This window comes from Lepidochelys kempii, chromosome 19 (assembly GCF_965140285.1).
Source record: "Lepidochelys kempii isolate rLepKem1 chromosome 19, rLepKem1.hap1, whole genome shotgun sequence".
NCBI lineage: Eukaryota > Metazoa > Chordata > Testudines > Cheloniidae > Lepidochelys > Lepidochelys kempii.
The window spans coordinates 10,205,001-10,231,108 of NC_136398.1; the positions used below are offsets into that span (position 1 = coordinate 10,205,001).

Below are 26,108 nucleotides of genomic sequence, written 5' to 3' on the forward strand. Positions count from 1 at the left end.
ATGATCAGTGTCTTTAATCAAGCACACTTCATGTCTGGTCTGTAGATTCTCTTGTCTCCTAGCCACTTTGTTTAAATGGAGAATCTCATGTCTGGTTCTTGTAGGCATTAGTGAACTAGGAAATCTGAATTGACAGAGTGAGATTTTAAACTAAAAGAACCTCAGCAGCAATGTCCACAAGGTACTGCCAACAGCTTGTGTCCAAGGGCTTGTCTGCAGGCTTGCAAGTCTCTCTCCGTCCAAAGGGGACTTCAGGTATTTCACAGCTAACGCTACGTGGAGAGGCACAGAAGAGTGAAACTGCCAATAATTACCAGTTCTACTGACATCTACTAACTGAGCCGAGGGGAAACTCCTAGCATGTTCCCCACAAGGTGGATTAATTTATGTATATTCCAGTGGTCTTCTAAAAAATGGCATACATTAGCATAGATTGAAAATAAGTTCAGTGAGAACAAGCAGTGTCCACAATTTGTAATTAGGTTTGACTCAAGTCCCTGACTTTAAGCCCAGCAGAATGCAAGTCTTAATGCTTTGACCTGACTTCTACTGTTGCAGGGAATGCCTGTGGAAAATTTGAAGCCTAAGTCCTTTTCTTGACCCAGGGAGCTGAGGCAGCCTTTTTATCATTCCCATTAGCAGGAGAGAACAGAGAGCTGGTTCTCCCAACTTCCAGTCAGAGCCTGGACTGAAGCAGCTTTATGGACCTCCTTTGAAGATATGAGTGAAGATGACTGTCAGTTCGATGTATTGCTAGAATGTTGTTTAACAGATTATACCCCAAACAGAAGAAAATGCCATATTTGCAATATTTTGCTAGATTTTTTCAAACCAGATTACAGACAGAACTTTAACATGTCCTTGATGGACTGTGGGGCCCTTATTTAAGTTTAACCACATCATTGATAAGTACGTTGTGAGGTCTCAGCAAAATCAAAATCTGTAAGTCACTATTCACTCTGTGGGCAGGATCTTGAGTGGAGCCTTTTTCACTATAAGTAATGTTAACTGAATGCACAAATATGGTACGTTACCCAATGTACTGTAGCATGTAACATATAATGTACTTTGGCATGTTACTGGCCTAAACTGAATTGCTGACTTAATGCTGGTGTACTCTGAGTTAAGATCAAGTGTAGTATCTGCATTAGGGGGGCTGTACTGGTATAATTACATCATACAAAATTCCTTAATGTAGACAAGGTTTAAGTGAGGAAGACAGTGATGATCGTTGATTGGGACAGTTGTGGCCTGTACTGAATTGCCTTGGCTGAGTTCTGAGGCTTGATAACTAGAGGGTTGGAGATCTGCCCTCAGGTATGCACTGTGGCACAGCTAATGGCATAAAGCAGGCAGAACGGACAGCATTGCTTCAGTGGAACCTACTGCAATGGGGATACTCAGGTATTGGTTCCTCATGTCCCTCAGGGGAAGAACATCGTAGTGGACTTAAGCTGGTACTTTTCAACAGCTGTCACTGCCTGCTCTGTGGGTTGCTTTTGGTTGGGAGGAAGCTAGTTCATGGTTTTCACTGATGGTTGCCAACTTTTATCACAGTATCGGCATATCAAAAAAGTGTCTTAAACACACTGAGCTAGCCAAGGAGAGGCCCCTTCCCAAGACTTTATAAAACCAAAATGCTTAGTTGCTACTTTATGATACATCTGTTATGTGGCTATATCTATTAAATGAGAACAGGATACCTGAGTACCACTAACCTTAAGAATGAGTGCGCTGTTGTAGTTTTGTTATCCTGGGGCTAATTTGCAGTTACCTTCTGTCCTCAATCTGTTTTATCCAGTTGGGGGGTGGGGAGGGGAAGGATTAGGTATGGAGTAGGAGAAAGGAGGAAATATTTGTGTAGGTGGATGTACATTAAATGTTAACTTGAGTGATTCACACATGCCACCAGGCTCTTCCTGCTGGCCTTGTGGAGTGAATTTATTTAAGGGGAGATTTTAATTTTCCATGTTACTTTTCAAACAGAGGGCAAACTTAGATTTTAGACATCTTTTAATTGGAAGTGACAGCTAGAATGCCAAAGTGTCTGGTTTCAGAGTAACAGCCGTGTTAGTCTGTATTCGCAAAAAGAAAAGGAGGACTTGTGGCACCTTAGAGCCTAACCAATTTATTTGAGCATAAGCTTTCGTGAGCTACAGCTCACTTGCATCCCATGAAGTGAGCTGTAGCTCACGAAAGCTTATGCTCAAATAAATTGGTTAGGCTCTAAGGTGCCACAAGTCCTCCTTTTCTTAAAGTGTGTTGGGTTACCTGCTCAAAGCAGGTTCATTACTTTCTTAAAGGCTGAGATTCAGTTCATGACTCTTTGCAAACGAGTATTCTTGCAATCACGTCTGTAGCGCTGGACTTTTGGCCTGTCACGTCCTTGCAGCCGCACAGGAATAGACCAAATGGGGAATGATTGCTGTGGAAGCCGTTCAGCTCAAGGTTGAAGAAAATTCTTGCCATGGCTTGTCTCATTCCTCCTACAGCTAGCGCTTTTGCGGTAGAGAGAAGAGTCTGTGCCTCAGCAATGTCTGTAGGAGGGTTGGTTTTATTTCTCTCAAGTACATTAAACGAGAAAATGTATTTTCCTTCTTCAGTAAAAACATCTCCCTTAATGACCTTTTCTACTCTTCGTGGGGGCCTCCTCGAGGCGAAAAGGGCTAGGTCTCCAAGGGTCTACGACCTACAGTTTCAGCCGTTCTCGTACCGGACGGGGCTGGGGCCAGAGATTTTATTTTTTCCCTCTCTCCCCGCGGTGGGTGAAACTGAACTAAGTAGTCCAGGAAGAGCCGAAGCCCCAGCGCAGCTGGCTTGGAAAGACGCTCTTGCGCAACAGGTGCGTGGCGTGGGCGGGCGGGCGCGTGAGGCGGCGGGCTGGGGGGCCTGGAGCTGGCGGTCACGGCGGCCTCCTCCCCGGGGCTGCGGCCGCGCGGCCAGCGGAGCCGTTGTTCGGCCACGGGGGGCAGCGTCTGCGGCTTGCGGGAACGACACCGGTTTAAACGGCCTCTGAGGCCCTGTCCCGGCCCCTCCTGCTGCCTGTGGGGGCGGGGAGTCAGGGCCGGGCTCCTTTTTCCGCGCCCCCTCCCCCCCCACGTCGCTGGCTGCGCGGTGTCCGTTCGGGGGGGGCACCTCAGCAGGCGGGAGCGGGGGCCCCAGGGCCCGGAGCTGGCGCTGAGTCACGGATCCTGCCCCCGCAGCCGCTCTGGGGCGAGGCAAAGAGGGCGGCCCCCCTTCCCCCGCCCCGCCCCGCCCCGCGGACGCCGCGTGCGCGGCCCCGGCCGGCAGGCGGCTTCGCTCAGTCCTAGGGCGCAGGCGCCGAAAGCCGCGTGCCTCCGGAAGTGCTCGCTGCGGGGCGGAAGTGAGGGGGCGGTGCCTGGGTGGCGGCGGGATGGAGCCGGAGTGGGAGCCCCGCGCTGAGTGCTCAGGTGGGGGAGGGGCCGGGGCGCTGCAGCCCCTGAGAGCGGGCGGGGGGGCGGGGGCAGCCCCGAGACTCTCCCCCTCGCGCCAGGAGCCCCGGGCGGGGACTCGCCCGCCGAGACCCTCCCTGCCCCCCCCCACGGCCTTTCACTGCTGGGGGGCCCCAGAGAGACTCGCCCCCGGCCCCTCCCCACCCAGAGCCCCATTGCTCCTTGCCCCACAGTTTGCTGCTTTCCCTGTGTCCCCCTGTACCCACCCCTCCCCCCTCCTTAGAGACCTCTTAATCCCTCCCCGTCTCCGGACCCTGTTCTTCCCCCCGCATTGCCAGCACTGGGTTTGTGTGAGGAGGAGAGACCCCTGGAGGGACTTTCCTACCCTGGGACATTTTGAATGAGGGAACTTCGTCCTTGCCCCCCCCCCGAGCCCTGGGAGCCTTTACAGTCACACACAGTGCCCGATCCCTTGGCAATAGGAATGCGTCTGCAGGGCGGGACACTTCACAGTCTGTTTTAAAATTGCTCTCCTTCCCCAGTGAGTGGGCCTGGACGCATGGGAAAGCAGCGCCCATAAACCTTAGTGTGGGGTCTGTGGGGGAGGGGAGAGAAGGGATAAGGCCAGCTCTGAGGCCTGGAGACAGCTACAACTCTTTTCACTTTTTGGAATGTCCTACTCTTTTCCTCCAGGATATGAAGTACTTAGTGTTCTGTATCCACCTATGAGAGTATGGCCACACAGGGATTTTTAGTCATCTTAACTAACGTCCCTGTAAATTCTAGTGGACACAGGACAAAAATGTTTGTGTTTTAACCCTAGGCTGCAGCCTAAATACAACTCACAACAAATATTTGTGGAGTGTCTACACAGCGTTTACAGTCTTCTCAGTTAATGTGTTTAAAAATTCAAACACAAAACTGGTTTGCTGTTTTTTGTCCCTTTTCTGTTCTTTGACAACCTGTGAATTATATAGAGGGAATTAAATGGAAACCAGTTCCTTGATTCCCCCACCTTCTCAGTCCTGGAAGGAGAGGATGCCCAGAGTGTTCTGTAGCTGCATGAAGATCTGACAATGAAAGAGAAAAGTAGTAGGGAAATGTGTGCAATAGTTGTTCATCTCAGGCTGACGGTCATCTGGAAACACATACACGAATAAGTGCTAGGGGCTTTCCAGTAAGAGTTCAGAAGTCAGACTCAGACCCTGGGATTAACTTTTTAAAAAATCTCCTGACATTTAAACAAAACTAATTTTGGAAGGGCTGGGTTGCATGTCATGATTTTTTTACTCTTGGGGTTGTCAATATTCAAATTGGCCCTTTTAAAAGGGGTTAGTTAATTAAAAAAAAGTGGAGTGAAAAGATGAGCTCTCCCTGCCCAAACACATCATCTGAGACCTAGGAGTAAATCATAAGATACTGAAGCATTCTCTTGTCTACTACCCTACTAGGAAGATTTATAACAACAGAAGTGAATGTATTTAATGGAAACACTTGAAGTGACCTGTTCTGGGGTTGAGGCCCTTTTGTGTCTATAAATGCTGTTTGTATTCTATGGTGTTTAATAATAATCCATTAATAAACACACAAGCTATTTAAGTAATTGTCTTCCAACCTTGAAAATGTTCCTATTCAGGGCTTCCACAGTGATCTAACCTCTGCTGGAGTCTTTGCAAATTGCAGGATTTAATTTATCTCCAAAGTGAGGAGGAATAATTTTGTTTCATTTTTATCATTTTAATTTAAATGCCAGGTGCAGGCTTTGTCAGTTTTAGCCATCTGAAAGAAGCAGCAGCAAAGTAATGAGTTTGAGTCCACAAACAAACAAACAAAAGTTACTTGGTTTGGTACAAGCGAGTCTTGTGAAGTGATTTTTTTAAAGTCTAATTTCTTTTATTGTGGTTAGGTACAGTAGTATTTCCAGACACACTGGAAAATGTGTGTTAGAAAAAGGCAAAATAATTGGAGTATACCATTGTGTGCAAGATTAACTGGACCATTTTCAGACCTGCTGTAAGCAGGTGCAGCTCTCTTGACTTCAGTGAATTGGTACCCTTTAAATCAACTCTGGGTGTGGTCCAGTGGGCCAGTTCTTTCAAATTAATTATACAGGGAGAGCACCATGTTAATTTTTGACCCAGTGCATAAATTTTGCACAAATAAGCTTTTAGAAAAACTATGATCAATAGAAATGTTCCCTTTTTTAAAAAGTATTTGAATGGAAAATGTTTTTAAAATAAATAAATAGTGCGGTGGCTACAACCATATATTTTAGTCTTGTGCCTGAGGACCAGACACTGAAGCTGACTAGAAACAAATGTGAAAATGACTAGGCTTTCTATTATCCAAGCTGTTATAAATGCAAACAGTATGCAGAATAAATGGTGAAAAGTAAATTGGATTTCTACTGTTGTTTTACTCATCTATGATGGTGAGAAGCACGTTCTTGTAAATATATTTTTAATTCAAGAGTCCCTTTAATCTGAAGGAAGATTGCAAAAATACTGAGAGATGCCTAAATCATTGTGTTATAAGTGTTTCCAATGTGTACATTGAAATGGATTTCCTATTAGGAATCCTATAACCTAACCAGAATCTGATTGCCATAGTATATGGAGGAAGGAAGTGCCAATGTAGTAAGAGTGTACTGCCCCCTGGTGGTGGACAGTCACCACTACAGATTTTATAGCTCTTCCATAATTTGTTTTAATTTACCTGATGATTTATCTAACATCTGTTTTGATTGAGGTTCATACCCTTACTGATAGCATAATGGGGTGAGGCAAAGGGAATTCCTGTCCAAAAACGAGGAACTAATTAGAAATACTGAACACTGATAGAAATTCACCTTTAATTTTGCATAAGATTTGACTTTTCTTCTATGAACATTTTTTTTTTACCCACCTTTGCTCCTTGTGTCCCTTTTCTATCCACCCTGGTGTTCTTGTGGTCCTGTGAGCAACACTTGGTGGTGCTTTTTGTGTAAAGACATCTAGACCCATGCAACACTGTGTTCTCTATCAATATGGTGGTTGTGGATTGTAGCTTTTTCTAAGCTTTGCTGCCTTCTGATAGAGGGTGTGCTGTGTGCTGACAGAAACAGGCTTTTCTTATGAATTGATTTGAACCTTCTTGGCATATTCATTTTAGGATTTTTTAAATATCCAAAGTGGTGATAAACATCAGGGGCAAAAAATATCTTATGTTCTTTAATAGGATTTACAGCTGTGAATGTGCTTTAATAGAATGTAATCTAGGCTGAAATCCCCCACCATAATAAATTATAACTTCACAATTTGGTATTGTATTCCCCATGTTTATTACTTTATTTGTCTGGTGCTATAAATGTTTGGGAGGGACAGAGGTATATCAGCAAAACCAAAAGTTTTGTGCGTGAGAAAACAGGAAGCATAAACTAATGGTTAAAGCCTAAAACTGGGACTCAGCCTATTTAGGCTGTTGTTCTCGGTTTGGCCACTGGCCTGCTCTGTGTCCTTGGGTGAGTCACTTTACCTCTCTGTTTCTCCGTTTTGCCCACCTGTGAAGTGAAGATAATGCCACTTCTTTATCTCACAAGGTGTTTTGAGGCTTAATTCATGAAAGTTTGTAAAGTGCTTTGAACTCTTTGTGTGTATTATAGAAAACGGAATCAGTAAAATTATTGAGTGGAGCACAGAGTGTGAACCTACAGGCAACCTAGCACCTACCATTTCTCAAAGCAACAAGGCATTAAGGGCTATGGGAGCCAAGGAAAGACTCATATTATCCTAAAGCTCCCTAGAGAACTGCATAACCGATCTGGAGTTTACTTAGCTGCCTTCCATGACTATGAGCCTGTTCTGATCATATCTCAGGGGTGGGCAAACTGTTTGGCCTGAGGACCACATCTGGGTATGGAAATTGTATGACGGGCCATGAATGCTCATGAAATTGGGGGTTGGGGCATGGGAGGGGATGAGGACTCCAGCTGGGGGTGCGGACTCTGGGCAATGCCAGAAATGAGGAGTTCAGGGGGCTCCGGGCAAGGGAGTGGGATGGTGGGGTGAGGACTCCCCTGGGGATGAGGAGTTGGGGATGCAGGAGGGTGGTCCGGGCTGGGACCGAGGGGGGTTTGGAGGGTGGGAGAGGGATCAGGGCTGGGGCAGGAGGTTGGGGGACAGGGGTGCAGGCTCTGGGCAATGCTTACTTCTAGCAGCTCCTGGCAGCAGCAGCATGTCCCCCTTCTGGCTCCTACACAGAGGCATGGCCAGGCAGCTCTGTGCATTGCCCTGGTGCATTGCCCATGTGCATTGCCATGGTTCCCAGCCAATGGGAGCTGTAGGGGCTACGCTTGAGGTGGGGGCAGCGTGCAGAGCCCCCGGCTGCTCCTACGCATAGGAGTCGGAGCAGGGACATGCTGCTGTTTCCAGGAGCCGCGTGGAGTGGGGCCAACCCCATTCCCCAGCTGGAGCGGGGCAAGCCCAGGACCCTGCTCCCCGGCGGGAGCTCGAGGGCCAGATTAAAACATGTGAAGGGCCAGATGTGGCTCCCAGGCCGTAGTTTGCCCACCCCGTCATATCTGCTCTGAAAATGTCAGCCCAGAATACTAAGGTGTGTGTTAAACTGGCTTAAATCCTCTAGTTAAGGTATGGGGAGATAAGAGTCCCCTTAGCATATGTCATTTGCTTGAGTCAAGCAGTTGCCCTCACTCTAGTGAGCAGGAACCCCTGCCAGAGCATTAGAAGAGCAGTGAGAGAATAGAGTTCTGTAAATATGTCAGGACAATGATTTCTCTGTTCTGTGGAGGGCTTAAGTAGTAGGTGGGAGACACTGAGGGGATTCCAGCCCTCATCTTGCAATGGTCAATGAATTCAATGATGTTGGAAGGTGTTGGTTTGATAGCCCTAAAGGCTGAAGTTTTATGTTTCTCCAGAACAAATACAGGATGGCCAATGGGAGCTGCAGGGGTGGCATTTGGGGCAGGGGCAACGCGCAGAGTCCCCTGGCTGCCCCTAAACATAGGAGCCAGAGAGGAAACATGCCGCTGTTTCCACATGTGCATGGAGCGTACCCCACTCCCCATCTGGAGCGTGAGCGCAGGGCAAGCCCCAGACCCCACTCCCCAGCAGGAGCTCAAGGGCCAGATTAAATCGCAGGCCGTAGTTTACCCACTCCTGTTCTATGGTGTCCCCTGAACCATGGTCTCTTTCAGAAGGAACATTCTTCAAGTTTACAGCCTGAGGTTTATGAGGGAAGTACTGTTGGCCAGTAAGTAAAGATCTGTAACTTACAAAGATAGCTGAAGCCTGCAATACCTCTTTGTGTTCCTGAACTCTGTGTTTAATTCAGGTTTCAAAAGCCAGAGAGAAAATTTCCCCTGCCGAAAGCAGCAGTGACCCACTGAGGCAACTTCCAAGGTCATAATGAAACTGATGAATAGAAGAGACCCCTATTTTCGAGAGGTCATCCGGTTTGCAGTGTGTTGCAGAGCCCTGACACTTGTGCTCCAGGCAAGTCTCCTAATGAACACAAGACATTGTACTAAATGTAATATACTACTTCAGAGTTACCTCCTCAGTACTGCAGGGTGTATTTTGAGCTATCACGATCTTCCTGATTGTTACTGGACTTCTAATGCAGAGGCCTACAAGCAGCATCTGGGAAGTCATGTTGCTGTCAAATAGAAGTTTGACATGGTTAATTTACTTTTAAATTAAAACTTTTGTGTGAATTCACTGCTGTTGCAAGCGGCTGTATTGACAGTTCTATAGACTGAAGTCCCCTGTTTATCCACAAAACAGGTACATTAATCTTCCCACTCAAACAATTCCCAAGTCTCAAGCCTAGAGGCACTATCTCTAGACATGAGGACATCTCAGTGCTCATGGCTAGGGCCCTACCAAATTCACGGTCCATTTTGGTCAATTTCATGGTCATAGGATTTAAAAAATTATAAATTTCATGATTTCAGATATTTAAATCTGAAATGTCATGGGGTTGTAACTGTAGGGGTCCTGACCTAACTGTGAAGGCAGCAGTGCAGAAGTAAGGGTGGCATGGTATGGTATTCGTAAAAAGAAAAGGAGTACTTGTGGCACCTTAGAGACTAACAAATTTATTAGAGCGTAAGCTTTCGTGTCACAAAAGCTTATGCTCTAATAAATTGGTTAGTCTCTAAGGTGCCACAAGTACTCCTTTTCTTTTTGCGAACACAGACTAACACGGCTGCTACTCTGAAACCTGCCATTATGGTATGGTATTGCCACCCTTACTTCTGCGTTTCTGCTGCTTGCAGGGCACTGCCTTCAGAGCTGGGCACCTGGCCAGCAGCTTCCGCTCTCTGGCTACCCAGGTCTGAAGGCAGTGCAGGAGTAAGGGTGGCAATACCGTGACCCCCCTACAATAACCTTGCAAAAAAAAAACCCATGACCATTTTTTGCATTGGGATCCCCAGTTGAGAAACGCTGGTCTCCCCCATGAAATCTGTATAGTATAGGGTAAAAGTACACAAAAGACCAGATTGTATGTGGGGAGACCAGATTTCACAGTCCGTGATGCATTTTTCATAACCCTATGAATTTGGTAGGACCCTACTCATGGCCCATTCACTCCTTAGTGTGTCTGCTGAGACTGTCAACAAGGAACCCAGCTGTTTTGGCTTTTGTGAAGTGAAACCAGTCTAACTGGGAAAGATATTGAGCGCCACCAAACAGCCAGCTGATAGTAACAACTTTTGGTTTCTACTGGGTTGGGATGGATTTGAACAATCATCTGAGAGATGAAAGGCTCCATATCTGAAAAAGTCTCCTAAGCCAGCCAGTTTCCTGGTAATGTAGGTTTCACTGTAAAGCATCAACTTTTATGTTTTTCATTACAGTTTATTAAATGCAGCCCTTTTTTTCTTCTGTTCTCCTTCCCCTGTTAGTGCCAGCACTGACATAACTGAACAAGGGACACCCCTAATTCCGCATTTTAAGCTTCAGGACTGCTCAGTCAGATGCATGACTTTCGTCTGGCTGGGTATTACAGTGCTTTAAAATTTAGACCCTAGCCTCTTGAGCTTTCTGTTTTTCTCTCATCTGTTAAAACATGGTGAATGCCGCAAACTCACAACGGGGCTAGTTTGTTGAGAGTCCCGTTGACCTTTCTAATAGGAAGGTCAGGGGACACCTGTGTGTCAGCTGCAACAGCAGCATGCTAAGCAGCAGAGACAATGGGAGTGTGATCTAGTGGCTGGAGAAGGGGCTTGGGCACTGCATTCACCTGCTGTGTGACATCAGTAAGACGCCCCCTCTCCGTGCCTCAGTTTCCCCATTTATAAAGTGGGCGTCAAAATGTCCGTCTCACCAGCATGTGGGGTTGTGAAATAATCATTATAAAGCAGTTGAGAGGTTTAGATAGAAGCTGCTATAGTGTACATTCACTAGCACAGACAGAGTTAGAGCTGTTCTGGAGTAGAAATGAATAAACTGTGCTTCATAGCTAGCTACAGAATCACAGCCATTACAGAAAGAAAAGGCCTGCTAATTCATCTCCATTTCCCACCTCCTGCACCACAGAGGTTAATGCAGGATTTGGATTTTTCCCTGCATATTTTCCAGAGTGTTGTCTGGTCTAGATTTGAATGTTCCATATGATTTGGGTTTTCACCAGAGACTATGTTGTCCAATAGGTCTCACCACTTCGAACCTTTTCCCGATACTCAAGGTATGCTACACTGCCAAAAAAAAATTTTTTTTTTCTTTTAAATCAGGATAGCTAACCAACATTCACTAACTTGGGCTAAAAGAGCAGCAAAGACTCGGCAACTCAGATTAGCATCTCGAGTTAAAGCCCATGGGGAGCCTGGCCTTGAACTTGAGCTGCTAACACATTTCTTTGCAGTGTAAACATACCCTTAGCCTGCATTTCTTGGCTCCTGTTTATTCTCCCTTCTTGGAGTTAACACTTTGAGTCCCTGGAGTCCTCCTCCTGCTTGGGACTCCATTTGACTGTCTTCAATGCTGGAAGTCACAATAGAATGCTTGGTTAATTTCAGTTCTCTCCTTCTCTCTTCCAGGCCCTGTTTAACTTCTTGGTCCCGGATCATGCAGCAGATGCCTTCTCTCCTCCCCGCCTGTCAGAACCCAGCCTCTGTGACTGGTTGTCAGAATGGCTGTTGGGAGGCTTGTCACACTGGGATGCAGAGCACTTCTTGTTCATAGCTGAGCATGGCTACCTGTACGAGCACAACTTTGCCTTCTTCCCAGTGTACCCCCTCAGTGTGCGAGCCGTGGCAGAGGTCACATTGTGGCCTCTGCAAGGGCTACTGTGTTTACGGAGCCGCCTGCTCTTGTCAGCGGTGTTTTTGAATGCTCTCCTCTCAGTCCTGGCAGCTGCTGTCCTCTATGAGCTGGGGTGCGTGGTGCTGCGGTGTCGCAGGATGGCCTTCTTCTCTGCTGTCCTCTTCTGCCTCACCCCTGCCAATGTGTTCATGACAGCCGCTTACTCAGAAAGCTTGTTTGCTTTCCTGGTATTCACTGCCATGCTGCAGCTGGAGAAAGGACAGAGCTGGACCAGCGCACTTTTCTTCTCCCTTGCTGCTGGTGTGCGCTCCAACGGGGTGGTCAACACCGGCTTCCTCATCTATTCCCAGAGTAAAGACCTTGCCTTCGAACTCCAGGCAGGTGCTGGGACTGTAATGAAGCTGCCTCATGTCTGGAGACGACTCTTCCGCTTTGCAGCTTCAGTGGTTCTGATGTCTGCAGGGGTCTTTTTCCCATTTGCTTTGTTTCAGTCCTATGCCTACTTGAGATTCTGCAATCCTGACACCGGCTCTGAACATGCTGTTCCCAGGCCGCTCTTGCAGCTGGCTGTGGATAAGGGGTATCGTCTAGCGGCCATGAATGGGGTGAAACCTGTGTGGTGCTCCCAGGGGCTCCCTGTGGTCTATTCTTATATTCAAGATGTTTACTGGAATGTGGGCTTTCTAAGGTACTTTGAGCCTAAACAGGTACCCAACTTCCTGCTAGCTGCGCCGGTTACTGTGCTGGGCTCTTGGGCCGCCTGGTTCTACCTCACTGCAAATCCCCAGTACTGCTTAATGCTTGGGCTAGTGAGAAGGAAGAATGAAGGAAGGAAAGGAGAAGACTCTGATAAGCCAGTGGATGGATTTCGTTGCTTCAGTGTCTTCGTTTACACGGTCCATGCCACGGCTCTTCTGGCCTTTGGATTCCTCTGCATGCACGTGCAGGTGGGACATTTCAAGCAGCATATGGCAGTGGTGTCTTTAAAGGAGTTTAATGCGGTGGGCAAGGTGATAGATTGACAGCCGTGGAGGTGGAATTTGTCTAGCCACAGAACAAGGACGGGGGCAGTGCAAGCTTCCCCCTCAGCACATTTCATCGTGCTCTGTAGGAACCACTTCCAGGTCAGAGATGCCTGTTCAGTTTCCCTGGCCATTTAGTTCCTTTTCTTTCATTGACACTGCCTAAAAGGAGGCCCATTAGGTGCCAGGTGTGATGGGGACACTTATGCACTAGGAACTACCGGCTTGTTTCACTTTGGCCACTTATGTAATGGATGGTGTTTGTAACATGCTTATCACCAGGACAGCAAAGTGCTGCTAGTCAACTGTCGGGGGTAAAGACTTTGGGCCACTACCACCTTGGGCTGGGCTTGTACTGGTGACCTGGAAACGAAAAGCTCTGTAACCCCGTACCAGTCTCTAGAAGTGTTTTAAGAACTCACGTGCAGGAGGTACTCTCTCTCTCTTCCCCTGCCTCCCAATGTATGAGCAGGACTCCTCCTTCTGGAGTCTGTCCCCTCTCACTTGGAATCCTGTTAAATAACCTCTTCAGTCTCTGACATTGCTTTGGCAGGTCCCCAGCAGATCTATGGGTGTAAATGTTTGCATGTGTTCAGCAGGCAGGGATTAGTGGAGAATGTCTCTGGATTCCTCCTATGTGCTAACAGTCTGTCCCTCCAATTACTCTAGACCCTTCAGGGTTGAGGAGGGTTATAGGACATACATGCTAGAGGGGATGCCATGGAAGCTTCACAGGAATGATGCCTTTATCCTTCACAGGAGACAAACTGCTGCCATTCAATTTAGTACATGGGGGGGGGGGGAAAGGGGGTCATTGTCACTTTCAAGAAGTTGTTTGCGGTGTAGTTGTAGCCATGTTAGTTCCAGGATATTACAGAGTGGGTGAGGTACTATCTTATATTGCACTAACTTCTTTCCAGAAGAGCAAAGGGAGTTGTTTTAGGCCATTGTTTCCCCTCTCCACACTGTTCTGCAGAGTGCTGTGTACCAGCTAGCTGTTGCTGTCATCCACAGAGATGGTTGCGTTTTAGTGATGCTGCATGCATAGCATTTATAAAGTGCTTTGGGATCTTCTGAAATGTAAGGCTCTTCATAAATGTAAAATAGTCATCTTCTTATTTAGGGTTTGGCTCTCTCATTTTCCTTGGGGAAGATAGCAAGATTCAAGTCTTTGCTGTAGCCCTGCTCAGGAATAGGGCTCTGTAGAGGTTTTAGTAGAGATTTCTGCAGAGCTGTGGCAAGTAAACTGTTGCTGTGTTTTTCTGTAACCTGGAGGTTACTTGGCTGCTTTCACAGACATCTTTATAAGCGTAACCCTGAGCTGAGAGGCATTTTATTTCATATTATTTTATAATAAATTCTAGCACCATAAAGTGGGCCTATATTTCACTCCAATTTGTCAGTAGTCTGTTTGAGGCAGATAGATTGCACCTTTCATTCTTCAGAATCAGGGTCACTTAGAGTCACAGGCACAAAATTAATGTGCTTTTTTTCCCCCTGTTGTTTTCAGGTTCTAACCAGGTTCCTAGGCTCATCTACACCAGTCTTGTACTGGTTCTCTGCTCATCTGCTCCAGAACTATGAACCTTTGCTGTGGAAAGAAGGAACTGCTATCCAGACTGCAGCATCCCTCTCTGAAAAGCCCAGTGTAGGCAGCTCTTTTCTTGGATCGTTCAGAAAAGGGATTTCTGAAAACCCCATCATGAGATTACTGCTGAACTGGAGAATAAGTTCCCCTGTCACCAAATGCATTCTGGGATACTTCCTGTCCTTCTGGCTGCTGGGGCTGATCCTACACTGCAACTTCCTGCCTTGGACATAGTTAGAGTTTGAGAACATGTATTTGTGATGGACCTGCTAATGGGAACGGAATCACTGCTCAGAATATAAACTTTTGTATTTTTTTTTATTTCCAAAGGCATACAGAGCCCCCAATATGTGCACATGACTCTGCTCTTATTGCTGTAAACCTCATCCTTCCTCATTCCATTCTCCCCCTACAATTTGTGCATTACTGGTCGTATGATGGCTAAAATCTAATCTGTAAACTCTCTGGGGTAGGGGTTGTCTTTTTATTCTTATGTCTTCTGTGAAGCACTTTACCATAATTAATAATGGTCTAGTGAAATGAGTTATAGGTTAGGTTACAGTTGACATGTCTATCTGCAGAATACAAATTGGAGTTCTGAGATGGTGGAGATACTCAAGGAAGCATCCTCTAGCTCGCAGTGAGAAGCCTTCCTAGTGTGCTCCTCTTTCTGTAGGAGCGCCTGGGCATCATGGAGAACAAGTGGAGTCACAAAGGAGTTGGCTGGAGAGGTCCCTAGGGAAAGTTGTTAGAGGTTCTCAAGCTAGGGCATATGGAAATTCACAAGGGTGTATCAAAGTGTTTGAATGTTGTCAGTAAAGTTTGTGGACCTTATGAGAGTCACTTTTCCCCGCCAAATGAAAAGACTTCTCTAGCTTTGGGAAATTTGAGAACTGCCTGTGGTGGGGAGGAGAGTCAGTGTGACAGGGCCTACAGCTTGGAGAGTACTGTCAGGAAGTTGGACATTGAGGGAAGGAAATGAACATTCCTGTTTACTTCATTAAATAGTAGGGGAGTGTTGCCCTCTGGTTACAGCAGGGCAGAAGGACTGAGGTCTAATTCCTATTTTCAGTTCTGCTGCTGACTTGCTGTGTATTCTGGAGAAAGTCACTTCCTCTTTATGCCCTGATTCTACTCTCCCTTAAAGTGGAGACAGTGCTACTTCCCGCTCTCACCAAAGGATTGTGAAGTTTGTTTAATGAATGTGTGAAGCTCTTTGAGATCTTTTATAGAAGGCACAAAAGAAGGGTAAAGCATATACTGTTTTTAGCGTAAAACAGAATAAGCTAATTGTAAATGTGATAGTCTCCAGCTATCCAAGCTTCTGACTAGATGAAGGCTTTGAGGATACATCTACAAAGCAAGCAGAAAGCTGTGGCGCTGAGTCTCAGAGCCTGGGTCTACAGACTCAGGCTCACAGGGCTCCGTGCTGCAGTGCTCAAAATAACTTCAGAGCCCAAGCTCCCCCCTGAGCCTGAATGTCTACACAGCTATTTTAGCACTGCAGCATGAACCCTGTGATCCCAATTCTGTAGGCCCAGGCTCTGCTGCTGGTTTCTACTTGCCATGTAGACGTATTCTGGGTGTCCCCTGAGACTTCTGGTTCTACAGTATTTAAGTATAGTATACATATATGACCAGTTAATGATTTAGGGTGTTGTACATTTGCGCGTGCACACACTCTCTCTCTCTCTCTCTCCCTTGACAGTAGCTGTTTGTAGCTGATCACCTTGGTTTAAATACTGCTTGCAGCAGGTCATAACTGCAAATTAATTTGGAAGATTCTTCTGAGGTGCTGGCAGTTGTCACCCCTTCAATTCCAGAAGGGACAGACTTAAAGGAAATGAGAAGCAGGCATACCTGCATTCTGGAACCTAACATCGCACACAGCAGTAGGCTAATGTAGCGAACATGACTGATAGTGAGACTTTAAAAACAAACGTACCCTGAAACTTTCCAGCTAACTGGAAGAGGCTATAGTGAGATTTTCCAAAACAGCCCCGGGATCCTGCATGCTGCCACTGAAATCAATTGAATTCTTCAGAGATCTGTCTGCAAAGATCTGCTTGTGGGATTGGGTCCATATTTTTGCGCCTGTAGAAGGCAAGTGTGTCTTCAGTGTTTAAGCTTTGCCTTCCCTACAAGAAAATTCTGCTGACATTTTTAGTCAGACTTTGCACTGGTAAATAAGAATAAAGATTAAACTTAAAACTCCAAATAAAACAATGAATAAAGATAGACCTGTTGCAATTTTAGTATCTCTCTGGTTGTCAAAAACAACTTGTAAACTGAACGCATTTGAACTGGAGTCCCTGAGACACAATTGCAAGAGGTCCTGCGACACACAAAGAGTAGCAGCACTCCAATGGGGGCAGAGGGCTACAGTCATTCATAAAACTACAGGAACCTGAGCTTGAACATGATGCCCCGACTGCCAGCCAACACCCAGGAGGCTGCCTCCTGCCTACACCCAGCAGCAGTGTCTTATGTTGCTGATGCCATTTCAGCAATTGCTTGCACAGGTTGACACTTCCTGGACTCCAGCTTCTGTTGCTTCAGGCTTTGCTGACCCTGGTTATTGCTGTGAAGGGGGAAGAGGCTCCTTATTGCACCACCCAGACTCAGGCCAATGGAACCTGTTTCCTGAGTGTGGGAGATCTCTTGGACATGTCTCACTCAAAACATGTTTCTCCCCTGACTAATGTGTGATCCATATCTGTGTCCCTCATTTCCCAAAGCTTCCAGAGAACTGAATGGACCTTGAATCCTGACCATACACAGTTGTGAAATTTTAAATGTAAGAGGCCAAATTCTGTGCTTGTTTCCCCACTATTCAATTCTGCTGATTCCAGGTGAAACTTTGGGGGCAAAGACTTTAACCATCAGTTCATTAACGTCACAGTGGGCTGTGCCCTTTACCTACCCACTTCCATAATAGATGGTAAAAACGTCAACGAGAAACTGACAGAAATAGCAACCACAATAATGGTAGGGATGTGACTCAAACTGCACAGCAGGAAATTGATGATTCAGCCAGCCTATGTTACCCTTGCTGCCTTATGTACCAGTTATGGCTGTAGAGACTCAGACTCTATTCCGATGCACAAGTCCATTTCTGAGTGTTTCTGCTGCAGCATTATTCCCTATATCTATGCTCTTCATCATTAAATTATCTAGGTAGCAGGACATGTCCTATCCTTAGTTTCTTTTATCGATTTTCATCAAAGCCAGGACACTATTTGAAGTTTGGACCAGGTCAGTAGTGATCAAAAATGGTTACAGTCTTGAGGGTGTTTTGTGATATATATGAAATAAGTGTGATCTCAGTCTGTTTCCAAGTGGTACAAGTATCCCACCTCTCACCCAGAGAGCGAAAGGATTGAGTGAGCCAGGCAGACTGAACTCTCCTGGTTTGCCTGTGGGTGGTCCCTCCATCAGAAAGGTGAAACATGGTGTGGGTTAGGGAAACTTAACCTATCCTCAAAAAGAAAAGGAGTACTTGTGGCACCTTAGAGACTAACCAATTTATTTGAGCATGAGCTTTTGTGAGCTACAGCTCACTTCATCGGATGCATACCGTGGAAACTGCAGCAGACTTTATATACACGGCTGTTACTCTGTTAACCTATCCTGTGGATAAACAGAGGCCTTCAGTTTCCAGGGTGGTCAGCTCACCAACTTCCACCAGCACTAAATTCACTACAAACATTTATAAAATAAAATAACAAAACAATTTGACTTGTTACTGTTTGCTTGGTTAGATCTGTGGTTATTTGGGGGAGCTACAGTTACACTGGGTCTGTAAGGGGAAGGTGTCTGGTGGGAGGTGAGCTACAACTGGCTTGAAGTTGTGACCATCACCCAGGTGGCTGTTAACAGCTTAATTGGAGGAGGGTACACACACTGGTGGTGGTCCTGCTGTGGGAGTTGTTATAATGGGTTTGAGCCGAGCAAATGGGTTTGTATTATAATGGTGTTATGGTTTGGTAGGGGCTGCAAGTTGATGGTGCAGTGACTGGCCACAAGGAATGTTATACTGTGGTGGTAGTTATGGGAGTAGGGGGTGAGAGGGGCTAGGGGTGTTGTGATGGATTACACAAAAAAGAAGGTTTCAGAGTAGCAGCTGTGTTAGTCTGTATCCGCAAAAAGAAAGGAGGACTTGTGGCACCTTAGAGACTAACAAATTTATTTGAGCATAAGTTTTTGTGGGCTACAGCCCACTTCATTGGATGCATTCAGTGGAAAATACAGTGGGGAGATTTATATACACAGAGAACATGAAACCATGGGTGTTACCATACCCACTATAACGAGAGTGATCAGGTAAGGTGAGCTATTACCAGCAGGAGAGTGGAGTGGGGGGGCGGGGGGAAAACTTTTTGTAGTGATAATCAAGGTGGGCCATTTCCAGCAGTTGACAAGAAAGTCTGAGGAACAGTGGGGGCTGGGGGGAATAAACATGGAGAAATAGTTTTACTTTGTGTAATGACCCATCCACTCCCAGTCTTTATTCAAGCCTTAGTTAATTGTATCCAGTTTGCAAATTAATTCCAATTCAGCAGTCTCTCGTTGGAGTCTGTTTTTGAAGTTTTTTTGTTGAAGAATTGCAACTTTTAGGTCTGTAATCGAGTGACCAAAGAGATTGAAGTGTTCTCCGACTGGTTTTTGAATGTTATAATTCTTGATGTCTGATTTGTGTCCATTTATTCTTTTACATAGAGATTGTCCAGTTTGACCAATGTACATGGCAGAGGGGCATTGCTGGCACATTGGTAGATGTGCAGGTGAACGAGCCTCTGATAAGAAAAGGAGTACTACTCTGGAGCCTCTGATAGTGTTGCTGATGTGATTAGGCCCTATGATGGTGTCCCCTGCATAGATATGTGGTTCTCCCTCCCCCCCGACCCCGCTCTCCTGCTGGTAATAGCTCACCTTAAGAGATCACTCTCGTTACAGTGTGTATGGTAACACCCATTGTTTCATGTTCTCTGTGTATATAAATCTCCCCACTGTATTTTCCACTGAATGCATCTGATGAAGTGAGCTGTAGCTCACGAAAGCTCACGCTCAGATAAATTTGTTAGTCCCTAAGGTGCCACATTTCAGAGTAGCAGCCGTGTTAGTCTGTATTCGCAAAAAGAAATGGAGCACTTGTGGCACCTTAGAGACTAACAATTTTATTTGAGCATAAGCTTTCGTGAGCTACAGCTCACTTCATCGGAACAAGTACTCCTTTTCTTTTTACAAAAAAGAAGCTTACAAGAAGTGGAAGACTGGACAAATGACCAGGGAAGAGTATAAAAACATTGCTCGAGCATGCAGGAGTGAAATCAGGAAGGCCAAATCACACCTGGAGGTGCAGCTCGCAAGAGATGTTAAGAGTAACAAGAAGGGTTTCTTCAGGTATGTTAGCAACAAGAAGAAATTCAAGGAAAGTGTGGGCCCCTTACTGAATGAGGGAGGCAACCTAGTGACAGAGGATGTGGAAAAAGCTAATGTACTCAATGCTTTTTTTGCCTCTGTCTTCACGAACGAGGTCCGCTCCCAGACTGCTGCACTGGGCAGCACAGCATGGGGAGGAGGTGACCAGCCCTCTGTGGAGAAAGAAGTGGTTCGGGACTATTTAGAAAAGCTGGATGAGCACAAGTCCATGGGGCCGGATGCACTGCTTTCGAGAGTGCTAAAGAAGTTGGCGGATGTGATTGCAGAGCCATTGGCCATTATCTTTGAAAACTCATGGCGATTGGGGGAGGTCCCGGATGACTGGAAAAAGGCTAATGTAGTGCCCATATTTTAAAAAAGGGAAGAAGGAGGATCCTGGGAACTACAGGCCAGTCAGCCTCACCTCAGTCCCTGGAAAAATCATGGAGCAGGTCCTCAAGGAATCAATTCTGAAGCACTTAGAGGAGAGGAAAGTGATCGGGAACAGTCAGCATGGATTCACCAAGGGCAAGTCATGCCTGACTAATCTAATTGCCTTCTATGACAAGATAACTGGCTCTGTGGATGAGGGGAAAGCAGTGGACGTGTTGTTCCTGGACTTTAGCAAAGCTTTTGACATGGTCTCCCACAGTATTCTTGCCAGTAAGAAATATGGGCTGGATGAATGGACTATAAGGTGGATAGAAGGCTGGTTAGATTGTCGGGCTCAACGGGTAGTGATCAATGGCTCCATGTCTAGTTGGCAGCCGGCATCAAGTGGAGTGCCCCAAGGGTCGGTCCTCAGGCCGGTTTTGTTCAATATCTTCATTAATGATCTGGAGGATGGTGTGGATTGCACCCTCAGCAAGTTTGCAGATGACACTAAACTGGGAGGAGAGGTAGATACGCTGGAGGGCAGGGATAGGGTACAGAGGGACCTAGACAAATTGGAGGATTGGGCCAAAAGAAATCTGATGAGGTTCAACAAGGACAAGTGCAGAGTCCTGCATTTAGGACAGAAGAATCCCATTCACTGCTACAGACTAGGGACCGAATGGCTCGGCAGCAGTTCTGCAGAAAAGGATCTAGGGGTTACAGTGGACGAGAAGCTGGATATGAGTCAACAGTGTTCCGTTGTTGCCAAGAAGGCCAATTTTGGGATGTATAAGTAGGGGCATTGCCAGCAGATCGAGGGATGTGATCGTTCCCCTCTATTCGACATTGGTGAGGCCTCACCTGGAGTACTGTGTCCAGTTTTGGGCCCCACACTACAAGAAGGATTTGGAAAAATTGGAAAACGTCCAGTGGAGGGCAACAAAAATAACTACCTGAAAGGGAGTTCCAAAGAGGATGGATCTAGACTGTTCTCAGTGGTAGCAGATGACAGAACAAGGAGTAATGACCTGAAGTTGCAGTGGGGGAGGTTTAGGTTGGATATTAGGAAGAACTGTTTCACTAGGAGGGTGGTGAAGCACTGGAATGTGTTACCTAGGGAGGTGGTGGAATTTCCTTCCTTAGAAGTTTTTAAGGTCAGGCTTTACAAAGCCCTGGCTGGGATGATTTAGTTGGGGATTGGTCCTTCTTTGAGCAGGGGGTTGGACTAGATGACCTCCTGAGGTCCCTTCCAACCCTGATATTCTATGATTCTATGGTGGGGTGAAGGGGACTGTGTAGCATTGCAGGATTAGGAATGAGTGTTTTGGGGGGACAGGAGTTATGAAGAGTTATGGGGTTTTGAGGGTTGGGGATTAGGGATGAATGGAATTTTGGGGGATCTGAGGTTTTTTAAGAATGTTACAGGTTTAAGAGAAAAGTGGGATCTCTGGGGGCTGCAGGGCAGACTTCCAGCCATGTGGGAGGTGGTGTGGCTGAGACAGTTGTGAAGTTATGGGGTTTAAGAGATTTGGCGAGAATGTGGTGTTCAGGTGAAGGGTTATTATGGGATGTCACTGATTTTTGGGGGGAGTGGGATTTGTGGGGTTTTGATGGGTTTGAGGTGTGTAGAGAGCTAATGAATGTAGAGGTAAAGGGAGTCGGGTGCTGTAGTGTTCAAGGTGGGGATTGAGGAGTTATGCGGTTGTTATGGCTTTAGAGAGCAGGAGTTTGGGTCTGTGGTATTGGGGTGGGGATATGGGAGCCTGTGGGGGTGTTAGATTTAGGGGGTATGGGGATTTGGCTGGGGGTGTTAGGTTTAGCGGCTGAGGGGGCTATGGAGGTGTGTAGTGTTAGGTTTAGAGGTGAGGGAGCTTGGGGCTGTGGAGGTACTATGGGTAATGGTGTAAGGGACAGTTTGAGTATGTGGTAGTAGAGGCTGAAGGGTAAGAGTGTTAGGGCTAAGGAAGAGTGGGGAGCTGTGCTATTGGGGTGTGGGTCAGGCTGTGGAAGGAGTGATGGTTTGGGGTGAGAGGGTTTGGGGACTGGGGATTGTGGGCTGGGGAGGATGATGCTTTAGGGTGTGAGGGGCTTCAGGAGATGCTGTTGGGATTGTATTCTGGGGCTCTGGCATGTTAGGAAAGGGGACTGAGCAAGGTTTGGGGGCTATGGGGTTTGAGGGCGGGGGCAGAGGAGGTTTGGGGGCTAAGGAGGGTGATGGTTTAGGTGTGAATTGGGGTTAGGGGCTGTGGGGTGTGAGGGAGGGGGCAGAGGAGGCTGGGGCTATGTGGGGAGATGGCTTGGGGTGATGGGTTAGGATGTGAGGAGGTTTTGAGGGCTATGAGGTGTCAGGACTGGGTGGATTGGGGGCTGTGGGGTGTGAGGATGGGGGAATTGGGGGCTGTGGGGTGAAGGGTTAAGGTGTGAGGGGGTTGGGGGGGCTGTGGGGATTCAGGCTGTGGGGTGATGGGTTAGGGTGTGAGGGGTTTGGGGGTACAGGGTGTGGGGTGATGGCTTAAGGTGTGAGGGGGTGGGGGGGTTGGGCTGTGGGGTGATGGGTTATGGGGTGAGGTGGGTGGAAGGGCGCTGCAGGGCTGTGAGGTGATGGGTTAGGATGTGAGGGAGTTTTGGGGTTGAGGAGCTTGGGGGCTGGGCGGGAAGGGCGCTGTAGGGCTGTGAGGAGATGGGTTTGGGAACTGAGGGGGGTATAGGGTGTGAGGTGAGGGGTTAGGGTGTGAGGGGGTTTGGGGGCTGTGAAGAGATACGGGGTGTGAGGTGATGGGTTAGGGTGGGAGGGAGTTGGGGGGTTGTGAGGGGGTATGAAGTGAGGGGGTTGGGGGGCTATGGGGTGACGGGTTGGGGGAGGGAGTTGGAGGGCTGTGAGAGGGTATGAGGTTAGGGGGTTGGGGGGCTGTGGGCTGTGGGGTGACGGGTTGGGGGGCTGTGAAAGGGTATGAGGTGAGGGGGTTGGGGGCTGTGGGGGGTGCAGGCTGTGGGGTGACGGGTTGGGGGGCTGTGAGAGGGTATGAGGTGAGGGGGTTGGGGGCTGTTGGAGGTACGGGGTGTGAGGTGATGGGTGAGGGGGTTGGGGGGCTGTGTGGGGTGCAGGCTGTGGGGTGATGGGTTAGGGTGGGCGGGAGTTGGGGGGCTGTGAGGGGGTATGAGGGGAAGGGGTTGGGGGGCTGCGGGGGGGTGCGGGCTGTGGGGGGAGGGGGTTGGGGGCTGTGAGGGGGTGAGGTGATGGGTGAGGGGGTTGGGGGGCTGTGGGGGGTGCAGGGTAAGGGAGTTGGGGGGCTGTGGGGGATACAGGGTGTGAGGTGATGGGTGAGGGGGCTGTGGGGGGAGGGGGTTGCAAGTTGTGGGGTGACTGGTTGGGGGGCTGTGGGGTGAGGGAGTTGGGCTGTGGGGGGTATGGGGTGTGAGGTGATGGGTGAGGGAGTTGGGGGGCTGTGGGGGGAGGGGATTGTGGGGTGAGGGAGTTGGGGGGCTGTGGGGGGAGAGGGGTACAGGGTGTGGGGTGATGGGTTGGGGGGCTGTGGGAGGTACGGGGTCTAAGGTGAGGGGTGAAGGGGTTGAGGGTCTGTGGGGGGTGCGGGCTGTGGGGGGAGGGGGTTGGGGGACTGTAAGGGGGTACGGGGTGTGAGGTGACAGGTTGGAGGGCTGTGGGGTGACGGGTTGGGGGCTGTGAGGGGTATGGGGTGTGAGGTGATGGGTGAGGGGGCGGTGGGGTGATGGGTTGGGGGGCTGTGAGTGGGTACAAGGGGAGGGGGTTGGGGGCTGTGAGGGGTACGGGGTTTGAGGTGACAGGTTGGAGGGCTCTGGGGGATATGGGGTGTGAGGTGATGGGTGAAGGGGTTGGGGGTCTGTGGGGGGTGTGGGCTGTGGGGGGAGGGAGTTGGGAGGCTGTGGGGGGTACGGGCAGTGGGGTGACGGGTTGGGGGCGGTGGGGGAGGGGGTTGGGGGCTGTGAGGTGGTACGGGGTGTGAGGTGATGGGTGAGGGGGTTGTGGGGGGAGGGGTTGCGGGTTGTGGGGTGAGGGAGTTGGGGGGCAGTAGGGGGTACGGGGTGTGAGGTGATGGGTGAGGGAGTTGGGGGCTGTGGGGTGAGGGAGTTGCGGAGTGACGGGTTGGGGGTCTGCGGGGTGAGAGGGGTACAGGGTGTGGGGTGATGGGTTGCGGGGCTGTGGGGGGTACAGGGTGTGAGGTGATGGGTGAAGGGGTTGGGGGTCTGTGGGTGGTGCGGGCTGTGGGGGAGGGAGGTTGGGGGGCTGTGAGGGGTACGGGTTGGGGGGCTGCGGGGAGAGAGGGGTACGGGGTGTGAGGTGACGGGGAGGGGGCTGTGGGGTGAGGGGTACGGGGGGTGAGGTGACGGGTTGGCGGTGTGGGGGGTACAGGGTGCGGGGTGATGGGTTGGGGAGTGGTGGGGGGTACGGGGTGTGAGGTGACGGGTGAGGGGGCTGCAGGGTGATAGGTTAGGGGGCTGTGAGGTGGTACGAGGGGAGGGGGTTGAGGGCTGTGGGGTTGGGGGGCTGTGTGGGGTACGCAGTCTGAGGTGACGGGTTGGGGGGCTGCGGAGTGACAGGTTGGGGCACTGTGGGGGGTACAGGGTGTGAGGTGACGGGCTGGGGGGCTGCGGGGTGACGGGTTTGGGGGTTGTGGCAGGTACGGGGTGAGGTGAGGGGTTGGGGGGCTGCAGGGTGAGGGGTTGGAGGGCTGGCGGGGTACAGGATGTGAGGTGATGGGTTGGGGGGTGGTGGGGTGAGGAGTTGGGGGGCTGTGGGGGATACGGGGTGTCAGGTGATGGGTTGGGGGTGTGAGGTGACGAGTTTGGGGTGGCAAGGTGAGGGGTTGGGGGGGCTGTGGGGGTACGGGGTGTGGGGTGACAGGTGGAGGTACGGGGTGTGAGGTGACGGGTTGGGGGGTGATGGGGGAGGGGGCTGTGAGGGAGGGGGTTGGGGGGCTGTGAGGGGTATGGGGTGTGAGGTGACGGGTTGGGGGTCTGCGGGGTGAGAGGGGTACGGGGTGTGAGGTGACAGGTTGTGGGGGGAGGGGTTGAGGGTGTGGGGGGTATGGGGTGATGGGTTGGGGGGCAGTGGGGGGTATGGGGTCTGAGGTGACGGGTTGGGGGGCTGCGGAGTGACAGGTTGGGGCACTGTGGGGGGTACAGGGTGTGAGGTGACGGGCTGGGGGGCTGCGGGGTGACGGGTTTGGGGGCTGTGGGGGGTACGGGGTGTGAGGTGAGGGGTTGGGGGGCTGCAGGGTGAGGGGTTGAGGGGCTGGCGGGGTACGGGATGTGAGGTGATGGGTTGGGGGTTGTGGGGGGTACGGGGTGTGAGGTGACGGGTTGGGGGGCTGCGGGGTGACAGGGTGACAGGTTGGGGGGCTATGGGGGGTACGGGGTGTGAGGTGAGGGGTTGGGGCTGCGGGGTGAGGGGTTGGGAGGCTGTGGGGGGTACGGGGTGTGAGGTGACGGGTTGGGGAGTGTGAGGTGACGGGTTTGGGGTGGCGGGGTGAGGGGTTGGGGGGTGTGAGGTGACGGGTTTGGGGCAGCGGGGTGAGGGGTTGGGGGCTGTGGGGGGTACGGGGTGCGAGGGTGACGGGTTGGGGGGCAGTGGTGTGAGGGGTTGGGGGGTTGGGGGGTACGGGGTGTGAGGTGACGGGTTGGGGGGCTGTGGGGTGAGGGAGTTGGGGGGCTATGTAGGGTATGGGGTGTGAGGTGATGGGTGAGGGGGCGGTGGGGTGATGGGTTGGGGGGCTGTGAGGGGGTACAAGGGGAGGGGGTTGGGGGCTGTGAGGGGTACGGAGTGTGGGGTGAGGGGTTGGGGGGCGGTGGGAGGGTACGGGGTGTGAGGTGACGGGTTGGGGTGTGGGCGGTACGGGGTTTGAGGTGATGGGGGAGGGAGTTGGGGGCGGGGGGGTACGGGGTGTGAGGTGATGGGGGAGGGGGTTGGGGGGCGGTGGGGGTACGGGGTGTGAGGTGACGGGTTGGGGCTGCGGGGTGAGGGGTGGGGTGGGGGGGTACGGGGTGT

The 26,108-nt window shown here is 49.6% G+C and overlaps 1 protein-coding gene across 3 annotated transcripts; it reads left to right on the forward strand.

Annotated features, from left to right (window-relative positions):
* The first annotated feature begins 2,795 nt into the window (after positions 1 to 2,795).
* PIGV (phosphatidylinositol glycan anchor biosynthesis class V) lies at positions 2,796 to 16,527 on the forward strand. 3 transcript variants are annotated; one of them, XM_073317651.1, is made up of 4 exons: positions 2,796 to 2,842; positions 8,742 to 8,902; positions 11,452 to 12,624; positions 14,210 to 16,527. In XM_073317651.1, exons 2-4 carry the CDS (start codon positions 8,816 to 8,818, stop codon positions 14,519 to 14,521), a joined length of 1,572 nt encoding a protein of 523 aa, XP_073173752.1. In that variant the 5' UTR covers positions 2,796 to 2,842; positions 8,742 to 8,815; the 3' UTR covers positions 14,522 to 16,527. The 3 variants fall into 3 exon arrangements, with proteins under 3 accessions (XP_073173752.1, XP_073173750.1, XP_073173751.1); XM_073317649.1 differs by lacking the exon at positions 2,796 to 2,842 and adding an exon at positions 3,357 to 3,431; XM_073317650.1 differs by lacking the exon at positions 2,796 to 2,842 and adding an exon at positions 7,804 to 8,660.
* The last annotated feature ends 9,581 nt before the right edge of the window (positions 16,528 to 26,108 follow it).

Bases quoted from the DNA above. Each gene is read 5' to 3' on its own strand.
- PIGV (XM_073317651.1), top strand. From the start codon at position 8,816: ATGAAACTGATGAATAGAAGAGACCCCTATTTTCGAGAGGTCATCCGG. The intron at 8,903-11,451 runs GCAAGTCTCCTA...TCTCTCTTCCAG, and splicing joins CCCTGACACTTGTGCTCCAG to GCCCTGTTTAACTTCTTGGT. The intron at 12,625-14,209 runs GTGGGACATTTC...TGTTGTTTTCAG, and splicing joins TCCTCTGCATGCACGTGCAG to GTTCTAACCAGGTTCCTAGG.